The 18,668-nt window shown below is 43.3% G+C and overlaps 1 protein-coding gene across 1 annotated transcript; it reads left to right on the forward strand.

Moving 5' to 3' along the window:
- The first annotated feature begins 132 nt into the window (after window positions 1–132).
- On the forward strand, window positions 133–18,594 carry LOC134059548 (Fc receptor-like protein 5). Its single transcript, XM_062515993.1, has 27 exons — window positions 133–443; window positions 666–995; window positions 1,116–1,394; window positions 2,986–3,231; window positions 3,333–3,443; window positions 3,946–4,044; window positions 4,149–4,211; window positions 4,759–4,833; window positions 4,973–5,041; window positions 7,704–7,769; window positions 9,496–9,531; window positions 9,910–10,200; window positions 10,445–10,729; window positions 11,061–11,342; window positions 11,735–12,022; window positions 12,427–12,714; window positions 13,106–13,393; window positions 13,569–13,853; window positions 14,209–14,487; window positions 14,880–15,161; window positions 15,646–15,924; window positions 16,313–16,564; window positions 16,766–16,876; window positions 17,085–17,109; window positions 17,209–17,309; window positions 17,716–17,792; window positions 18,114–18,594. Exons 1-27 carry the CDS (start codon window positions 152–154, stop codon window positions 18,180–18,182), a joined length of 5,148 nt encoding a protein of 1,715 aa, XP_062371977.1. The 5' UTR covers window positions 133–151; the 3' UTR covers window positions 18,183–18,594.
- Window positions 18,595–18,668: the final 74 nt, after the last annotated feature.

Genomic DNA, 18,668 nt, shown 5'->3' on the forward strand with positions numbered 1-18,668 from the left:
CATTCCATGTTTGTTGTGTGGCTCTTTTGAGTGGTGTGAAAAAATGTTGCCACCTCATGCTGGACTGGTTAGCCACCCCTGTACTATACAATTAAAAAGGTAAATTGTGTTGTTTCGCTTCAAGACTCAGTGGTTACCAATCTAGTTGAAAATGTATCAATCTTTGACAGAAAGACCAAAACCCACCATTACCCTGAATTCGAACTGGACGGAGTTCTTCAGTGGAGAGGAGGTCTCTCTCAGATGTGACCTAAAGAGTGGGAAGATCAGTGACTGGAAGTACAGCTGGTTTAGGGATGGAGTGAGAGTTTACCGTTATAGAGTCTATAAGGAATATGAAATCAAACCATCTCAAAGTGGTAACTATATTTGTAAAGGACAAAGGAAAGGTGATCAAAATCCATCAGAAAGAAGTGATGCTGTTGCTGTTACAATTTATTCTGGTCAGTATGTGTTTACTCTCCTTTCCTGTTTTTTCTTTTTACATGTCAAATGTTAAATTGCATTGGATACCTGCCTTATTGTTTGTTTGAATGTTGTATTGAATGTTTTTTTCATTGCTCTGGTGCAAAGGCTATATCATATGCTATCCTACACCATCCGAAGGCTGTACCTTTGAAAGCTGTTGTGATGCCTCTTCCAACTTTTCTGTTCTTCCTACACAGAGAAAGCCCAGGCAGTTCTGAGTACCCTCTCACAGACCTGGCTGCCTGAAGGAGACTCAGTGACTCTGAGCTGTGAGGTTAGAGGCTCCACTGGCTGGAGATTCCACTGGTACAAAACTGCCCCCTACAGGCCTGATTTCCCTCAAATAACACATGAAAACAGGGGATTTTCTTTAGAGTTGGTCTCAGACAGCATAAAAGGAGCTGGAGGCTCCTACACTCTCAGCCCTGCTGCTCTTAGACACACAGGGGTTTATATGTGCAGAGCAGAGAGAGGAGAGCCAGCCTATCACACAGAGTTCAGCCAACCTCAGCCTCTCTGGGTCACAGGTGATGTGTAAATTGATATATACACTACAGTATGGTCAGTACATCATTACTGTACGATTTTCAAACAATACCCTGAGAGTTTTTTTCTCATTACTTTGTTACTCTTTTCATCTTTGTCAGGTGTGTCTCCTCCAGCTTCTGTGATGATCCATTCAAACTGGACCCAGATCTTCACATATGAGCCTCTCTCCCTGAGCTGTGGGGTTCAGGGCAACTCTACTGGATGGAGACTGAGGTGGTTCACAGACAGAAGAGAAAAATCAGAGTGTCCCACTGACTGGAGATCAGAAACAGGATCCAGCTGCAGCATCAGCTCAGCATCTCCATCAGACAGTGGAGTGTACTGGTGTCAGTCTGAGTCTGGAGAGCAGAGCAATCCTGTCAACATCACAGTACATGGTAACACCCAGTGTTAACATCCAGTGTTAACATCCAGTGTTTCCATTCAGTGTGAATTGTTATCAATATTTGTATATGGTGATATATATAATAGATATTCATCAATATTAAAGGGATAATCCGGAGTGAAATGCACTTTAGATCAATTTTTCGGACTATTGGGAGTACATACGTTGAGTTGACACCAAAATCATGTCATTCGGATGTATTTTGAGAAAGTTAAGTTCACCGTTTTTAGCCAAAACTCGTTAGCCTGGAAGTGACCGGGGCAGGTCCTTTCGCCACTACAAAACGCTATTTTTATACCTCTTCTACTGTTCCAAACAACGCTACACTTACGTGGTAGTGAGTAGAGGTTCCCTAAAGCCAAACCGAAGTATCCCCACGTCTTTATGTGGTCGGATAGAGAGTCCAGAATGAATTTAATCGAGTCAGTACCTTCCGGAAATGTCGCGGTGGCAGCTGCGCAACGCTTCAACAACACTTTACTAACATTTCCGGAAAGGTACTGACTCGATTAAATTCATTCTGGACTCTCTATCCGACCACATAAAGACGTGAGGATACTTCGGTTTGGCTTTAGGGACCCTCTACTCACTACCACGTAAGTGTAGCGTTGTTTGGAACAGTAGAAGAGGTATAAAAATAGCGTTTTGTAGTGGCGAAAGGACCTGCCCCGGTCGCTTACAGGCTAACGAGTTTTGGCTAAAAACGGTGAACTTAAAGGGATAATCCGGAGTGAAATGCACTTTAGATCATTTTTTCGGACTATTGGGAGTACATACGTTGAGTTCACACCAAAATCATGTCATTCGGATGTATTTTGAGAAAGTTCGAGTTCACCGTTTTTAGCCAAAACTCGTTAGCCTGGAAGTGACCGGGGCAGGTCCTTTCGCCACTACAAAACGCTATTTTTATACCTCTTCTACTGTTCCAAACAACACTACACTTACGTGGTAGTGAGTAGAGGGTCCCTAAAGCCAAACCGAAGTATCCCCACGTCTTTATGTGGTCGGATAGAGAGTCCAGAATGAATTTAATCGAGTCAGTACCTTTCCGGAAATGTTAGTAAAGTGTTGTTGAAGCGTTGCGCTGCTGCCGCCGCGACATTTCCGGAAGGTACTGACTCGATTAAATTCATTCTGGACTCTCTATCCGACCACATAAAGACGTGGGGATACTTCGGTTTGGCTTTAGGGACCCTCTACTCACTACCACGTAAGTGTAGTGTTGTTTGGAACAGTAGAAGAGGTATAAAAATAGCGTTTTGTAGTGGCGAAAGGACCTGCCCCGGTCACTTCCAGGCTAACGAGTTTTGGCTAAAAACGGTGAACTCGAACTTTCTCAAAATACATCCGAATGACATGATTTTGGTGTCAACTCAACGTATGTACTCCCAATAGTCCGAAAAATTGATCTAAAGTGTATTTCACTCCGGATTATCCCTTTAACTTTCTCAAAATACATCCGAATGACATGATTTTGGTGTCAACTCAACGTATGTAGGCTACTCCCAATAGTCCGAAAAATTGATCTAAAGTGAATTTCACTCCGGATTATCCCTTTAAGTGAACTGAGTTTCTTTGTACAGTTGGTGTTGTGATCCTGGAGAGTCCTGCCCATCCTGTGCCTGAGGGAGATCCTCTGACTCTACGCTGTAGATATCGCTACCAGCCATCACACTTCAGTGCTGACTTCTATAAAGATGGGACACTCCTGCAGACCTCCACCACAGGAGAGATGACCATCCCTGCAGTCTCCAAGTCACATGAAGGCCTCTATAAGTGCAGACACCCAGAGAGAGGAGAGTCACCAGAGAGTTGGATCACTGTTAGAGGTTGGAAAGTGACATTTTTATTTATTGTGTATAAACATCAATGGCATTTAGTTTTCAGAAAAGCCATGTGTGTTTACCAGTAATTGTGTTTAAAGTTTCAGATTCTGACTCCTCCATGTTGGTGGTGGCCATGGGTGCACTGATGGGGCTGCTTGTTGCCTTTGCTCTGGTCGTTTTACTGCTCCTGCTGCACCGCTCCCGGAAAGCCAAAGGTAAGAGGAAAGTCAACAGTTTATTGAAATAATCCCACTGCTTCAACTACAGTATACATTTCATATAGCCTAAACAGACTGTTTAAGGCAGTAAAGTGAAACAATTCCATGTATACCCTTGGCATAATAATGGTTGTTACAATATATCTCTCTCCTAATTTAGGTTCAGGTTCAGTGACTCCAAACCTGTGAGTTGATTTCCCTTTTACATTGTTCTATAATAATGTATGAGTTGAGAGAATTCCAGAACCCATCATGAACTGTTTATGTTGTTTTAAGTGCGCTCTTACCAGTTATGTGTTACACAGCAGTGGTGCAGAAATGAGCTCCTGTTTCCTCAGATCTCTGTCTCCCTCTAGTGTTCAGCCGCAGAGCAACAGCCACAGTTCAATCTCACCGCAAAGACAAGTGGCAGGTAACAGATTCCACGTAGTGTTGAATTTACACCTGACATTTTTTTTCCCCCAGACAACTCATTTTTGTGCTCTGTATCTTCCACTAGGTGGTGCTGTGGTTGGAACTGATGATGTGGTCTATGCTGAGATCGAGCTGAAGAACAGAAATGCAGAGAAGAAAAAGAAAGAAAGCCCATTTGTGAAAAGTATGCTTTGAATTTCTACAAGACAGTTGATTATATTATGACTTCAGCATACCGAAGACATCCACTGAGTGATAATATACATTTGTATTTTTAATTTCTGTCAGCCAATATAGATGCAATCAATTCAGACACTCTGTACTCACCCCTGAAGCCAGTGAAGAAACCAGGTAAGAAATCGCACACTACTGTATTTCAATGTAGAATTCAAGCCAGTGCCGTATGATGTCTCCATCCATCAGCTGCTCACTTGTTCATTGTGGAATATTCCACGTTTGTTTTGGTTTGTCTCATGCCTCATATCACTTCATCGTTGTGCTCTACATGTTTCTGAGATAAATCACATTCACTGATAGCCTGGGTGTTCCCATACTGCCTTGCTCGGTGATTTCATTCACGCTGCTAAGGCAGTCTGGAAACTCCCACCCTCATTTTTGCCTGAGATAGAGGACCAATCACAGAACAGGGGGAAAGCAAGACGATGATGAGCTATGCACAGACGCATTTGATAGACATCCGTGGTGCCCAATGAACGGATCTGGGCATTTTTTTGAAATATGAGAAAATGAACGTCTGGTCGCCAGACCACGTCTCATTTGAGAAGTGGTTTGCGCTAGCCAGGCTAATTCACTGATTGAATGAAGTTCCAAGTTCAATAATTTACAACAATCCTAATGTGTTGGTATCTCTGTGGTCATGCTATGTCACTTGCCTCAGATGAAGATCGAGCTGGACCCAGTGATGTGACGTATGCACAGGTTAATGTTAAATCGAAGAAACCTAAGAAACAAGGTAATGTGTATGCTGATTCCATTTTTCCCATGTTAACTAATTTCACAAGATCAAGTGTTTCAGAGGGTTGTTTTTTACATCATGACCATAAGGACAACAATGCTGCTTCTGAGGGCATGTTTTCTTTTCTAACTTGAAGATTCAGCTGGCCCTAGTGATGTCACATATGCTGACATACAGATCAAGATGAAACCACTGGAAAAAAGAGGTGAGTGATTTATCATGCACTTTAAAGAAACAGTTTGCAAGAATGCATGCTTGTATTAGGGATTTCCTTTGAGGTCTTCCTCATCCTTCCTCCTCAAATTCATTATTGATATACAGAATGGGTTCAGTATGTGAAATATGTTTTTGTTTCCACTAGCTTCCCAGGTTATGTGCAATATATTTCAGAGACTCCCTGAAAATGGACGAAATGTTCACTTCACTTCAGCTTATGACAAAAAGATACCAGTTAGCATGCAGTCTTTTCCACTTCTGATTAAGTGTTCATGCCAGACTTTTGCATGTATTCTGGGTAGTTGGTTTGGACCACAAATCCCTTACTTCAAGCTCTGACACACAGTAAATTGTACTTTGCTATCTGCATACATGATGTCTGCAAGTAAGTAGGTAACACCTGTTTCTCTCTATTTGTCAAGCCAAACCCATGTCTTCTGAAGACGAACATATTTATTCTTCTGTCAAGCCTGAGTGTTCATCAGGTAATGTCCCTCAAGCTTTATAGATCAAAATGCATGTGTTTCGATTGTGAGGGGGGGAAAGGGCAAATCACATGACAAGTATTCTTTTGAGTTTCTAGCTGATGTGTTAATGAAGTTTGTAGAAGTTTATCAAGAGATGAAATTATTACGGGGTTTTTTTGCTGACTGAAAACAACAACACATGTTAATGTGTCAGATTCAGAAGTCATTATTTTTCAAAGGGTCAAAGAGGGTTTGCAATGATATTCCTATTCAATAGATACAAGTAATATATGGAAAATCTCATAATTTATTTTAGAACTATTTTATGTAATTTATTGCATCTTAAATAGAGCCCATAAAGCAACATTAACAAAAAGTTGCTGGTGTGCACTAGAAAGCCCTAATGACATGGGCCTAAATTATTATGACCGCCGCTAGCGTAGCTAGCGAAGCGGTCATATAGATGTTGTCAAAGTTTTAAAAAAAAAAAAAAAAATAATTATTTTTTCCCGTCATTTTTCGTCAACGATTCCCGGGACACCGTAACACCGGAGCGCATGAAACTTGGTGGGCATGTAGCCTCAGTAGACTTCTATGGAAAATTTTTGTTTCGTCCCCGGGGGTCACTCCACCCCCGCGCTGCCCCCGCCCGAAGCCCAAAAATGACAGTTTTTCCTACATAACTACCTGAACCGTGGCACCGAGGATGACAAAATGTTTATGGTATGTTGTTCTCTAGAGCTTGCATCAACTTAGCTTATAACCAGTCATTTGTGATTTGCACCCCCACGGTAAAAATTGAAAATGCAATGTAATATTGCTTTAATTGCCCCTATCTTCAGATGAGATGTTATGAACTGCACCAAATTTCATGTGTATGATTAACCTGACACCCTCTGGGAGTATGCCAAGTTTTGTGGAATTTCATCCATGGGGTGCTATAAAATAAATGGATTTATGTGTACATTCAGGACTGTATACCCATCGGCCAGTAGATGGTGGTATTAACCCTCTGGAGTCTAAATCCCCCCCTGGGGATTTCAAAAACTGTTCCAAACATCTCAATCTCTGCTAGTTTTTGTCCTAGAAACATATAAGTGACACCATTAGAAACCTTTAATCAACTAGTTTCCAAATATGTTTTAAAAGAGAATGGTTGCTCTGGGTGCAACAAACATGCAGGAACACACACACACACATAAATACACACACACACGCATACCTACACACACACGCACCACTACATACACACATGTACATAAAACATTACACAAACACATGCACAAATTCGCCCACACGCATGCACACATACACCCTTACACACACACACACACACACACACACACACACGCACACACACAGAGAGAGATGCACAGTGCACACACACACACACACACACACACACACACACACATCTTTGTGTACATTTTGTGAGACCACCCGAGCTGAGAAGTGAGTGTGTGTGTGTGATGTACTATAGCCTGTTTGTGTGGGTGTGTTTCTGTGTGCCCATATGTGTGTTTGCATGTGTGTATATGTGTGTATGTGCATGTTCTGTGTGTGTTCTCTTTCTTTCTCTCTCTCTCTGTGTCTGTGTTATCTCTGTGTATTCTGTGTGTGTTTTCTCTTTCTCTCTCTCTCTCTCTGGGTGTGTGTGTGTGTATGTGTGTGTGTGTGTGTGTGTGTGTGTGTGTGTGTGTGTGTGTGTGTGTGTGTGTGTGTGAGTGTGTGTTTGTGTGCGTGTGTGTGTGTGAGTGTGTGCCTGTGTATGTGTGTGTATGTGTGTGTGTGTGTGTGTGTGTGTGTGTGTGTGTTATCTGATATTGGAGTGACAGTGACGGCAGAGAACACAGTGAACATATACACAGAGACACATAAAACACACACACAAGCAGACACACACTCACACTAGACAGAGAAGCACTCATACACAAAAGCAAGCGCACACATGCACACACTCATTTACATACAAAAGTTGCAGTAGGGATGGAGTAGGCGATGGAAACACAAGCGTGATTGATATTTGCGGAGAGAATGTGCAGGACTGAGCGGCGTCATATTGTGTATCGCTTTGCGGTACATCTAGTTTTTCATGTTCTTCACTAGAAACTTAAGTTGTTTCTTTGCAGTTTCTTTCTGTCTTGATCACCCTATAATTTGTTGTTTTGTTGTTTTGTATTCCAGATGGAGGATCCAGTGATGCAACATATGCTCAAGTTAGGAAGAAAGCCAAAAAACCTGGAAACACATGTGAGTGCTACAGATTGATTGTGCATTTGGTGTTCATAGTCAGAGTAGCATTTTTCATTAAATTACATTGCAGTCCCTGCATGACAGTGTAAGTGTATGTGTATGCATGTGCCTTGACCTTTGCTTTCAATTTGTCATGTTCACAGATGCCTGAGAATAAAACAAATGGCCCTGACGTGACTCCAAGTCCACCCAGATACATTAACAAAGCCTACTGTAAATGTGTGAGACTGTCAAGCTCAAGTGCCATCCACACATGAACATCATTTAACAGGAAGTAACTGGTACTGATGTGGTGGTGTTACCAGACATTGTTAAATTAATTAATGTTAATCTATGCAGACTCAATATATCTACTGGTAATTATTGTGTATTGGATTGTGTATTTAGGAAGCAGAGTGATCAAAACATATTGAAAGATGTATTTGAAACACAAGTTTCTGTATTATTTTTTTATTGTAACACATGATACTTTTTCATTACTTAGCTTCATATGCAGATTTTGTATAAAATCAGAGTGTATTTTTATGTGATGAATTTTGCATTTGCATTCAATAAACCTCCCACCCCACCCACTCAAAACTAAGAAATGAATGAGCCAAATCTATCATAGTTGAACAGGTTTTGAGGATGTTTTGAGGTTTAGGTTTACCTCAGAGATTAACCCGAAACTGGCTGAAAAGAAAAAAAGAAACGTCATGCCAAAACAAAGCACAGAAACAGGAAGAGAGGCTGAGGTTTTGTCTTAAGACTCCTTCATTGGCTAATGTGGGTTTGCTCAGGGGAGAAAAGTTCAGACCACATCCTCTTCGGGGGTTACGCCTCAAGATATCTTTAAATCATATTGGTTTTGGGTTCAGGTTAACCGCTCGAATCAAGGGATTTACACACTGGTCTAATAGTAACAGTTGGGTAAAACACGTGTATGCAAAAACTAAAGGCAGTCTGAATCTTCTTTAGGCTCATTCAGATTATAATCAGTGGTCATACCTCATTTGAATTTTTGGCCACATCCTGTAAAGGATGTTTACAAACTGAAACTCTCGACGTGAGTACAATATTATTCAGACCTGCCTGTTTGCTAGTTCAGTGCTAAACATACTGCTCTCTCGCACAGAGGCCAAACAAAGCAATCAATTCATTACATTGATGACGTTGCAGATGTGGAGGTTAACAATGCTTCTGTTGTGTCACTATGGCAAGGGATGAGCTAAGCCTCTGGTCACGGACACACACACACACACACACACACACACACATACACACACACTCTCTCGCTCTCTTTCTCCCTTTCTCTCTTTCTCTCAAACATACGCACACACACCCACACACACTCACACTATCTCTTTCTCTCTCTCTCTCTCTCTCTCTTTCTCTCAAACATGCACACACACACCCACACACACTCACTCTACCTCTCTCATTCTCTCTCTCTCCAAGATGTGCACGCACCCACACTCACACTCACACATGCACACTCATTCAGAGAAGGTATCAGAGAGAGCTAGAGGAGCAGGGTGGCTACAGGACAGCATGGCACCCGCCGCTCTCTGTCTGCTGATGCGTGAGTATATTTCTCTATTTCCTCAATGAATAGGTAACTGTATCCATGTTGCTGTTGTAATTTTAGCTGCTGTTAATTTTATTTGTTCAATCGATGCTGTTCATTGTAACAGACACAGACTTTTTCTCTTCGTTTTGTTTTTTTCTACAATTTGTGCTTTAGTGTTCAGCTCTGTGTTACAGTATGGACACATGGAAGGTCAGTGAAAGATGGATGAATGAAAGATCTCCGAGGATCACTACTGCTGATTCATTACAGAGTACTCATCCTAACAGCTCATCTGACTTCAGATGTTTCGTGATTAATAAGATAATAAGATAATAAAACATTTTAACAATTTGTCACTAACGTCGGACAGAGTTGTTACTGTGTTTTTTGTACTCACCATTGACACGGGCCATCGTTAATGCATAGACATTTGGGAATTCTCTATCTCTATGCCTCATTTATTTCATGAACTGACCATGGTTTAACAAATGTATATTTACAGTCTTTTGTCTAGATCACAGTATCATCTCCTGGTTTCTTTTCCCTGTGTGCTTTTGAGTGACAGCTCATTGCTCTTCATTTGCGCAGTGAGACAAAAGGCTGTTGTGATCCTCAAGCCCAACTGGACAAAACTGTTCCGAGGAGACACAGTGTCACTCAGATGCCACATCCCGGGAGAGCCATCCACCGACTGGGAGTACATTTGGTATAAAAACGAGGAGGAGCTTAACCCTTACAAGGTCTGGAGTGAGAGCAACGAGTATAAGAATGTGGGCCCGGTGGACGAGACTGACCGCGGCGAGTACGCCTGTCTGGGCATGAGGAAGGTTGACTCGGTCTTCTCTGAGATCAGTGACGCTGTAGTACTTACTGTCTCAGGTAAGTGTGTTTTGAAGAGACAGCATCACTCACCTACTACCTTCAACTTACTATAACTTGATTGTACATAATCGAGTAGCCTGTTGTGTTTTGTAAATAGTGCACACAGACACAGAGTTCTGTTCAGTAGACAGTTCTTTTTCTGTCTACTGTATCTATCACCATCTCATGAATCATTAAAGAAAGTAAATATTAAAACAAAATTGATATAATGCTTGTTTTTTTACACATGAATGCATCTTAGAGAGACCCAGGGCTGTCATTCTCCAGAGGCCTGACTGGCCCCAGATCTTCAGCGGAGAGACGGTCACTTTCAGGTGTGACATCCCAGGTGAGCTGCCGTCTGAGTGGAGGTACCGCTGGCGGAAGGACGGGCAGAAGGTAAAATCCGATTCCGTTGGAGAGACAAATATTTACAGGATAACGGTCGCCGACCAGTCCCACAGTGGCAAGTACACCTGTACCGGCCTGCGGAAAAGTGACTACAAGTTCTCCCTCGCCAGCGAGTCTGTGACACTGACCGTGTCAGGTGAGAATTTTTTTAGCTGATCCGACTACATGTATGAAAGTATGCAAGTACTGAATTATGGAATCAAAATAGAATTCTAGTCTTGATATGAGCATACAGTACCTTGAGTGGTGTACCTATAGCAAAATGGCCTAATTTGGCCTAATGCTCTGACAGACAGCATTATTTGACAACATTTTTATTTTGAATGTAGGCCTACTGCAGCCTATCTTATGTGTAATACATACTGTGCCTATTGCAACACTGTAACTGGAATGTTAGTGTTTGTTAAAGTTATATAGCCAAGTTGAAATTCCAAAGTTGAAGGTCTTACTTGTATCATGTTTACCAGGGAGGCCGCAGGCTGTGGCGATTCTGACCCCTAAGGACATGGAGATCTTCAGCGGCGAGTCAGTCTCCCTCCGCTGCCTCATTCAGGACGGGGAGGCGGCGGGAGACTGGAAGTACAGCTGGTACAAGAGGGGCTACGTGGGCTACAGCCAGATCAGCGACGCGCAGGAGTACGGTATCAGCCCCGCCGCCGAGGCCGACAGTGGAGACTACACCTGCAGGGGCACGCGCAACGACGCCCAGAACTCCGAGACCAGCGAGCCCATCAGGCTGAACGTGTCAAGTGAGCAGGGGGTTAGGGAGGGGGCGGTGTATCCTTACGCTGCTCAACAATGTGCTCGGTTGTTTAAGAGTGATTGTAGTCATAATATGCTATGCTGTAGTGAAAGTCTAATGAAGTAGTTCTTGTTATTGATATCGTCACGCTTGCACGCCGTACCTAACAACACCCCTTAGCAGTTCTAAAATCAGTAAAATCAGTGTTCAATCAATTTATGGCGTCTTGGGGCTTATTGGCTTACATACACACACAAACATATTATAAAGATTTACAGACATTTCTTTTACGTTTTTTTTATTATTATTATATATTTGAAAACCTTGTAATATAGAAGTCAAGTACCTACGTGATATCTCCTCATGTCTCTCTCTTCTCTCTTCTATTCATTTTGTCAGGCCTGCCCAAAGTTTCAATCGCTATGAACCTAGAGAGCCCCATATACATTGGAGAGACGGTCACTCTGGAGTGTGTGACTGCCTCTCGCACTGACTGGAGCTACACCTGGTTCAAAGGCAGTCCGCAGACCGAGGCGCTACCCTCGGACCGTGAGAGTAAAGGCGGCAACACCCTCACCATCAGAGGGGCCTCAGAACTGGACCAGGATGAGTACTGGTGTCAGGGGGAGAGATGGAACAGCACCACGGCTTCGCTCATGAGTGACCCGGTTTACCTGACCGTGTCTGGTGAGTTCAGAGATACATAAGCTCACTTATTAAAGAAAGTTCGCTTTGTGGTTTGTTTGTTTTTTTTCCCCGAGCAATGTTTGAGTACATTTTTACTCCACCTGCTGCTTATTGTGCCATTGTAGCAGGTCACATATTCTTGACTTGATGAGAAATGGGTACATTTCCATGGGTACATGGATTTGGGAATTGGCCAAAACTATTGCAAAACAACTGCAATTTAATGATCATTCATTAGCATACACATGATATAACTTTGCTACTTGATCTGGATCCTTCTGCTGTGTCACTTTTCAACATTCTCCAAGAGGACATCACTGTACTTCACCCTGACTTTCCTGATGGTGATGGTGAAATCTTTTTTTACATTTTTCAAAAATTGTATCTCTCTCCTTTTATTCCAGACTTGCCGACCGGCTCCCTCTCTGCAAAGCCCCCGAACCCTGTCTTCACTGGGGAGACCGTCACCCTGACATGTGTGCTGGAATCACACAGTAACTGGTCCTATAAGTGGTACAAAGGAAGCTCTCAGAACCCAGTGTCTCAGTCCGACCGGTACCAGAGAGAGGCAAACACCCTCATCGTCCGGGGGGCGGTCGAATCAGATCAGGACCATTACTGGTGCCAGGGGGAAAAGGACACCAGACCCACTTCCTCACACATGAGTACTTATGTCTACTTGTCTGTCACAGGTAGGTTAGTGCCGCACCTTGGCTGTATTATGCCATGCATTCATTTGCACAATTGTAGCAATTTGATAATTAGTCTACACAAGGTAATATGTAAGTTGAATTACAAAAGTGGAATTTAAGGAAAGGGAACGTCCACACAGCTTCACTATAGCTGAAATATTGTGACGTGATATATCTACTTTTACTTAGAATAAAACTTCATAAAACTTCATTTAACGTGGGTGAAATTCATTCCACTTCAACTGAAATTCCACATGATGCTTGCACAAAGGTGAATAAGAGAAGAGTCAGTCAAGATTGCAATTGCATTCTTGGATATAGGGCCTACAGTACCTGCAGGTACTGTATACCATATACCAATTTCAACTCCTCATTGCCCTTCCTTATACAGCCTTGCCCACTGCCACCCTGACAGTCCAGCCCCCGAGCCCTGTGTTCAGCGGAGAGATAGTGACGTTTACGTGTGCAATACAGTATCTCCGAGACTGGACCTACAGGTGGTACCGACGCAACTCCTCTGATGCGGTGACCCAGTCGGAGCGCTACAGCCGATCCGGGAACACCTTGACCATCCGAGGCGTGGCCGACTCGGACCAGGACCAGTTCTGGTGTCAGGGGGAGAGAGACACCCGGCCCGCTGTGTCACAGATCAGTGAGAATGTCACTCTGAATGTACATGGTGAGACATGCATGGTGGAGCTCATGTGAAAGGCTGTAGTTGGAGCGCACAGTTTGCTTTGAACAGTTTGTGTTGAAAAATGTATGTTTAAAAAAGCCTTTCATGCTCTGATTAGTAACTCGAATTGTTGAAAGTTAAAAGTTTATGTTAAAATATTGTTTAAACCTATATGTAGAATTCAAGCCAAAGCCACGGCTAACGTCCAACCGATCGGATCACATCTACACCGGTTCATCTTTGACTCTGACCTGTGAGATGGACCCGTCCACTGGTTCTGGGTGGACATTCTTCTGGTACCAAAACTCACAGAACTCGGAACCTACGTTCCAATCGGACGAGAACACCTACACCATCAACTATGTGAAGGTCTCTGATGAAGCACTATATTTCTGCTGTGCTGGAAGAGGCAGCCCAGTCTATTACACACACTACAGCAATGCAACATGGATACAAGTTACTGGTATGTGGAAAACAAATAAGATCACAGACATGTTTCTTTTTGGGGGGAAGGAGCATTGCACTTACTGCTATGTAGAAAACTAATAAGATCACAGACATGTTTGAGAAAAAATAAAAAATTCTCCACGACCAAGGCACTCCACAAGTTTAAAATGTCTTTAATACAAACTAGACATGTCCAACAAGGACCTAAAAATGCCCACGCGTAGCGGCTAAGGCCTTCATCAGGGCATGGAAACTAATAAGATCACAGACATGTTTCTTTTTTGGAGGGTGGGAGCATTGCACTTACAGTATTCCAATGCAATTTCAGTGATATTGTTTGATTTTTTTTCCTGATCCTGTCCAAAAAATAGAGAGACCAAAGGCTGTCATCACCCTGTTGTCTAACTGGACGCGGATATTCAGCGGCGAGACCATCTCTCTCCAGTGTGACATTCGCGGCACCACAGACTCTGACTGGGACTACATCTGGTACAAGAACGGCTACCTGAACAACCCTATGAGCCGCGAGAAGGAATACCGCGTCACCCTGGTGTACAGTCACCGCGGCGACGAATACACCTGCATCGGCAGGAGGAAGAGGGAGCACACATACTCAGAGATGAGTGACCCGCACAGCATTTCAGTGTTCGGTGAGTCTGGGGGGGTCTGAGATCATGTGGGGTCTTTTTTTTGAGGGGAAGAAGGCATTAGCAGGGCTGATAGACGGGAAATTATCCGTGCCTGAAATTATCAAATACATTCAAAAATAATATAGAGAACAGCCTTTCTTGACATCGTACATGGCCAAGCTCAAGCCTGAAACTCTGAACTCAGGCCTGCATTAGACGAAGGTGTTTTGCTAAAATGATCATTGCTTACTGTCAGTCTTAGTAGTATTTTCATTTGTAAATGCTGTCTCCCAACTGTTTTGCTAATTGTTTTGTACCATTTTGTTTCCAATACACAAAGTTTCTCATGTATTGCACTTTAGACAAAAACATCTGATTGCAAGGATTGAGATGATTGATTTCCCTCGCTGCAGACAGACCCATGGCTCTACTCAGTGTCCCTGGTCCGATCTGGGTGCACGAGGGCGACACGGTGACCCTGAGCTGCGAGGTGAAGGGCCCGACCGCAGGCTGGAGGTTCCACTGGTACAGAGCGGACTCGGCGGCCAGGCAGACCCTCGTGTACAGCAACGGCGGCTCCTTCACCGTCAGCCCAGCGCGGCTCCGGCACTCGGGCCTGTACACGTGCAGAGCAGAGCGAGGGGATCCGCCGTACTACACCAAATACAGCAAGCTCCAGCCTCTCTGGGTCACTGGTAAGCCAGTAACATTGATACAGCTAACAAATTCAACATTATGTCCAACTCTTAGTTTCACTGCATGGTTCAACTTTGCAGTACCCTTTTTATAAGTGCACATAACTATCCAGTTCTTAACTCCATAATTTAAAACTCATATTCTCTATATTTTTGAACATATTACGCTGGTTCAAATACAATACCAATCTCACTGATATCTAGCTAATATGGCAGTTAAGGCCATCGCCCACCGGACACGTACGCGGCGCGCCGCGACAATAAACAAATTAGAAACTCCATTGTTTTCAATGGAGCAACGCCCACTGGAAACGTCTGCCGCGCAGCAGCCGCACAGAGATAGAAAACTATTCTAAAATCCTGCGCGTCAAGCCCAGACTGCCGAACACCACTGAACGCCGCTTCTGGTGCGTGCCGGGCTTTACAGTACAATAAGTGAGTTTTGTCATTATCAATCATAATGGTTTGTTCCAAATCTCTACAGGCCTGTCACCTCCTGCCTCTCTGGTCATCAGGCCTAACAGAACCCAGCACTTCATATATAAATCCCTGTCCCTGAGCTGTGAGATGCAGGACTACCCTGTCGGCTGGAGCTTGAGGTGGTTCACGGACTCAGGGGAGATATCGGAGTGCCCGGCTGCGTGGAGGTCAGTGGTAGGCTCCACCTGCACCATCATCCACCCACACGAATCAGAGAGCGGCGTGTACTGGTGTCAGTCAGACACCGGGCTGCGCAGCAACCCTGTCAACGTCACGTTTCATGGTAAGTTGGCAACAACTTGTGTAGGCCTAACGGAGTGGACGGAACAAATATAGCAATCTCCTTCCACATGCTCATTCCCCTTAACCCTAAACCCCTTCACAAGATTGAGCAGACCTGGGAACAGCTTTAAAATGGTACAGAATTAATTGCCTCAACATTACAACTATAAGCAAGCGTATCCTTCATGACAATGGTTGCTGTTTGCTATAACGAGTGGAAAGGCAACAGAAAACAAACATAGAGAAAAGCTCAACACCTTTACCTTTCCCGTTAAAAAGAAGAAGAAAAATCATCACTGCAACCCTGTAGTGTGTCTATTTCAGATGCTGTCTTCACTCCTTGCATTTTTACTCCGTTGTGTGTATATGCAGTGTACTGTATTGCGCAGATGCCGACGTGATCCTGGAGAGCCCCGTCCACCCCGTGACGGTGGGCGACCCGTTGACCTTGCGCTGCAGGTACCGTAAGACGCCCGCCAGCGCCGAGGCCGACATCTTCAAGGACGGATCCCCCCTTCAGCCCACCATCACCGGGGAGGTGACCATCCCGGAGGTGACCCAGTCCCACGAGGGACGGTACCGGTGCCGGCACTCCGACAGGGGAGACTCCCCAGAGAGCTGGGTCACAGTGAGAGCCAAAGGTGAGCGGGACATCCATCCCTTATCAGGGCAAGACTCTTTGCACTGTCACTGGAAGATAGGCGTAGACAAAAAAAAACCTCTTAATAACAAGCTGAAAAACAAATGAAGCAAGTGACAAATGTAACATCAAAAGAATGAAACTACTATTAAAAGGTTCAAATATAGTACTCGAGCTTCCTGCAATGTCTTTGTCCCATCAGATACTCGGCCACAAAAACAGCTCGCACTTTGGCTTGTGCTGGGACTGTGCATCGCACTGTGCATTGCACTTGCCCTGGTGGTTGTGTTTGCATTGCTGTATCGCTACAGAGGTAGTACAGCCTTTTTTGCCTTTTCACTGTCTATTCACATCCATATTATCATGCAGATAACAGTTGTTTACAGTCTTTGTGCCAAAATAATAATATACAACACTTTACACACTGTAGAGATGTTATGCAGTTACTATCTCTTGTATGCTGGAAACTCTTTACATAAATTGTATTTTTGCACAGTGGTGACTTCTCAATGTTCCTTTAGGCTTGTTCATTCATGGAAGACTATTGTAAGTAATTCTGTCCGTTTTCTTTATTGGACATTACGAAAGCATAGTACCGTAGGCCATCTCTTTATATCATTCTTCGTGGTCTCTGTGTCCATCTAGTGGCCGTGGACGGCAGGGCACCCATGGGGGGTCGAGCGAGGAGCAGAACAGGCCCGTGGACCGCCAAGGGGAAAAGTCTAGCAAAGTTCCATGGCAGTTTGGTTCGTTTTTTCCCCCAATGAAGAACTATTACAACAACCCAATTGATGTCTTGTACATAACTTTATACAATTGTGTATCACAGTAATGAAAAAAAAAACACTGAAGGCTGTAATTAGTTTGATACAAGACCACCACAGTAGCTCTGTCCACAGTGTCAAAGCATCTTGAAGAAGGAACAAATAGTAACAATGACACCTGATCAATGTAGCATGGCAGTATATTGACTAATTAAAAAAAACATACTATTACTGTAAAAAGAAAATGTGTAACTTATAGATGGTCCCTTACACAGACTACAGCAACAAAATTACAGTACAATGAAAGTCTTTTGAAAACAGTCACTTTTTTCCTTGAATGTTTTTGTTTGACTCGGAATAACAAGATGTATTTATCCAAACTTTTCAGCAGGAGCCTCAAGTGGTCCTAGCGATGTGGTCTTCACTGAGATCGAGCTGAAGGAGATGCGTAGAAAGTGGTATAAGGTATGCCAAAGACATATGTATTCCACATGTACAGTGCCTATATCCTTGGATATTTATTTTATTTAATTAATACATTTTGCGGATTTAATAAATGGCCATTTTTGTCTGTGTAATTTTCGCTAAAGACATAATGTATTCCACATGTACAGTGCCTATATAAAAAAGCATTCACCCCCCTTGGATATTTATTTTGCTGATTTAATTGATACATTTTACGGATTTAATAAATGGCCTGATTTTTGTCTGTGTAATTTTCGCTGTATGCTGTATTCTAACCATAGTCAAAAGAAGTGACTCTTGAACTGACTGACCTCTTCACAGGTGAAAACCGAATCTGCTGGTGGCCGGCTACCTAAGACCCACAGCCAGGAAGTGTCCATTCTGATTTGATACTGGAGCTGAGGAGGACATGGACAGTCCACTTCAGGATCTTAGCTCCAAGTGAACGCAGTGCATATAGCCAGTGCATAGACAACACTCAATCACAGAGAGGATAAAGGCACAACTGTTCTAAGGATGAAATTCAGAATGGCTTAAAGAAGATCTGCTTTTATTCTGTGTCTTTTCAGCACTGTTTGTTTGGGCCGTGCAAATAACAGGCCCCTCACACAGTGCTACTACAAGACAATCATGATAGCAGGAATCACAAAGAAATGAAGGGTTAATGGTTTAACGGCACAGTACATTATCAGTGAACAGCATTTTTCTGTTACTGTAAAATGTAATTTAATAATTGAAAAAGAATGCTATTTATTCATCAGGACTTACTATTCCCGTCCCATTGGCCTTGTCCATGTAGTCATAGCTACAGTATTGTCACCTTTCATCTGCTAATTCAATAAAGATTTTAAAATCTACCAGCTTGCCAATTCTGTT

The sequence above is a fragment of the Sardina pilchardus genome, chromosome 16 (assembly GCF_963854185.1).
Source record: "Sardina pilchardus chromosome 16, fSarPil1.1, whole genome shotgun sequence".
NCBI classification, from domain to species: Eukaryota; Metazoa; Chordata; class Actinopteri; order Clupeiformes; family Clupeidae; genus Sardina; species Sardina pilchardus.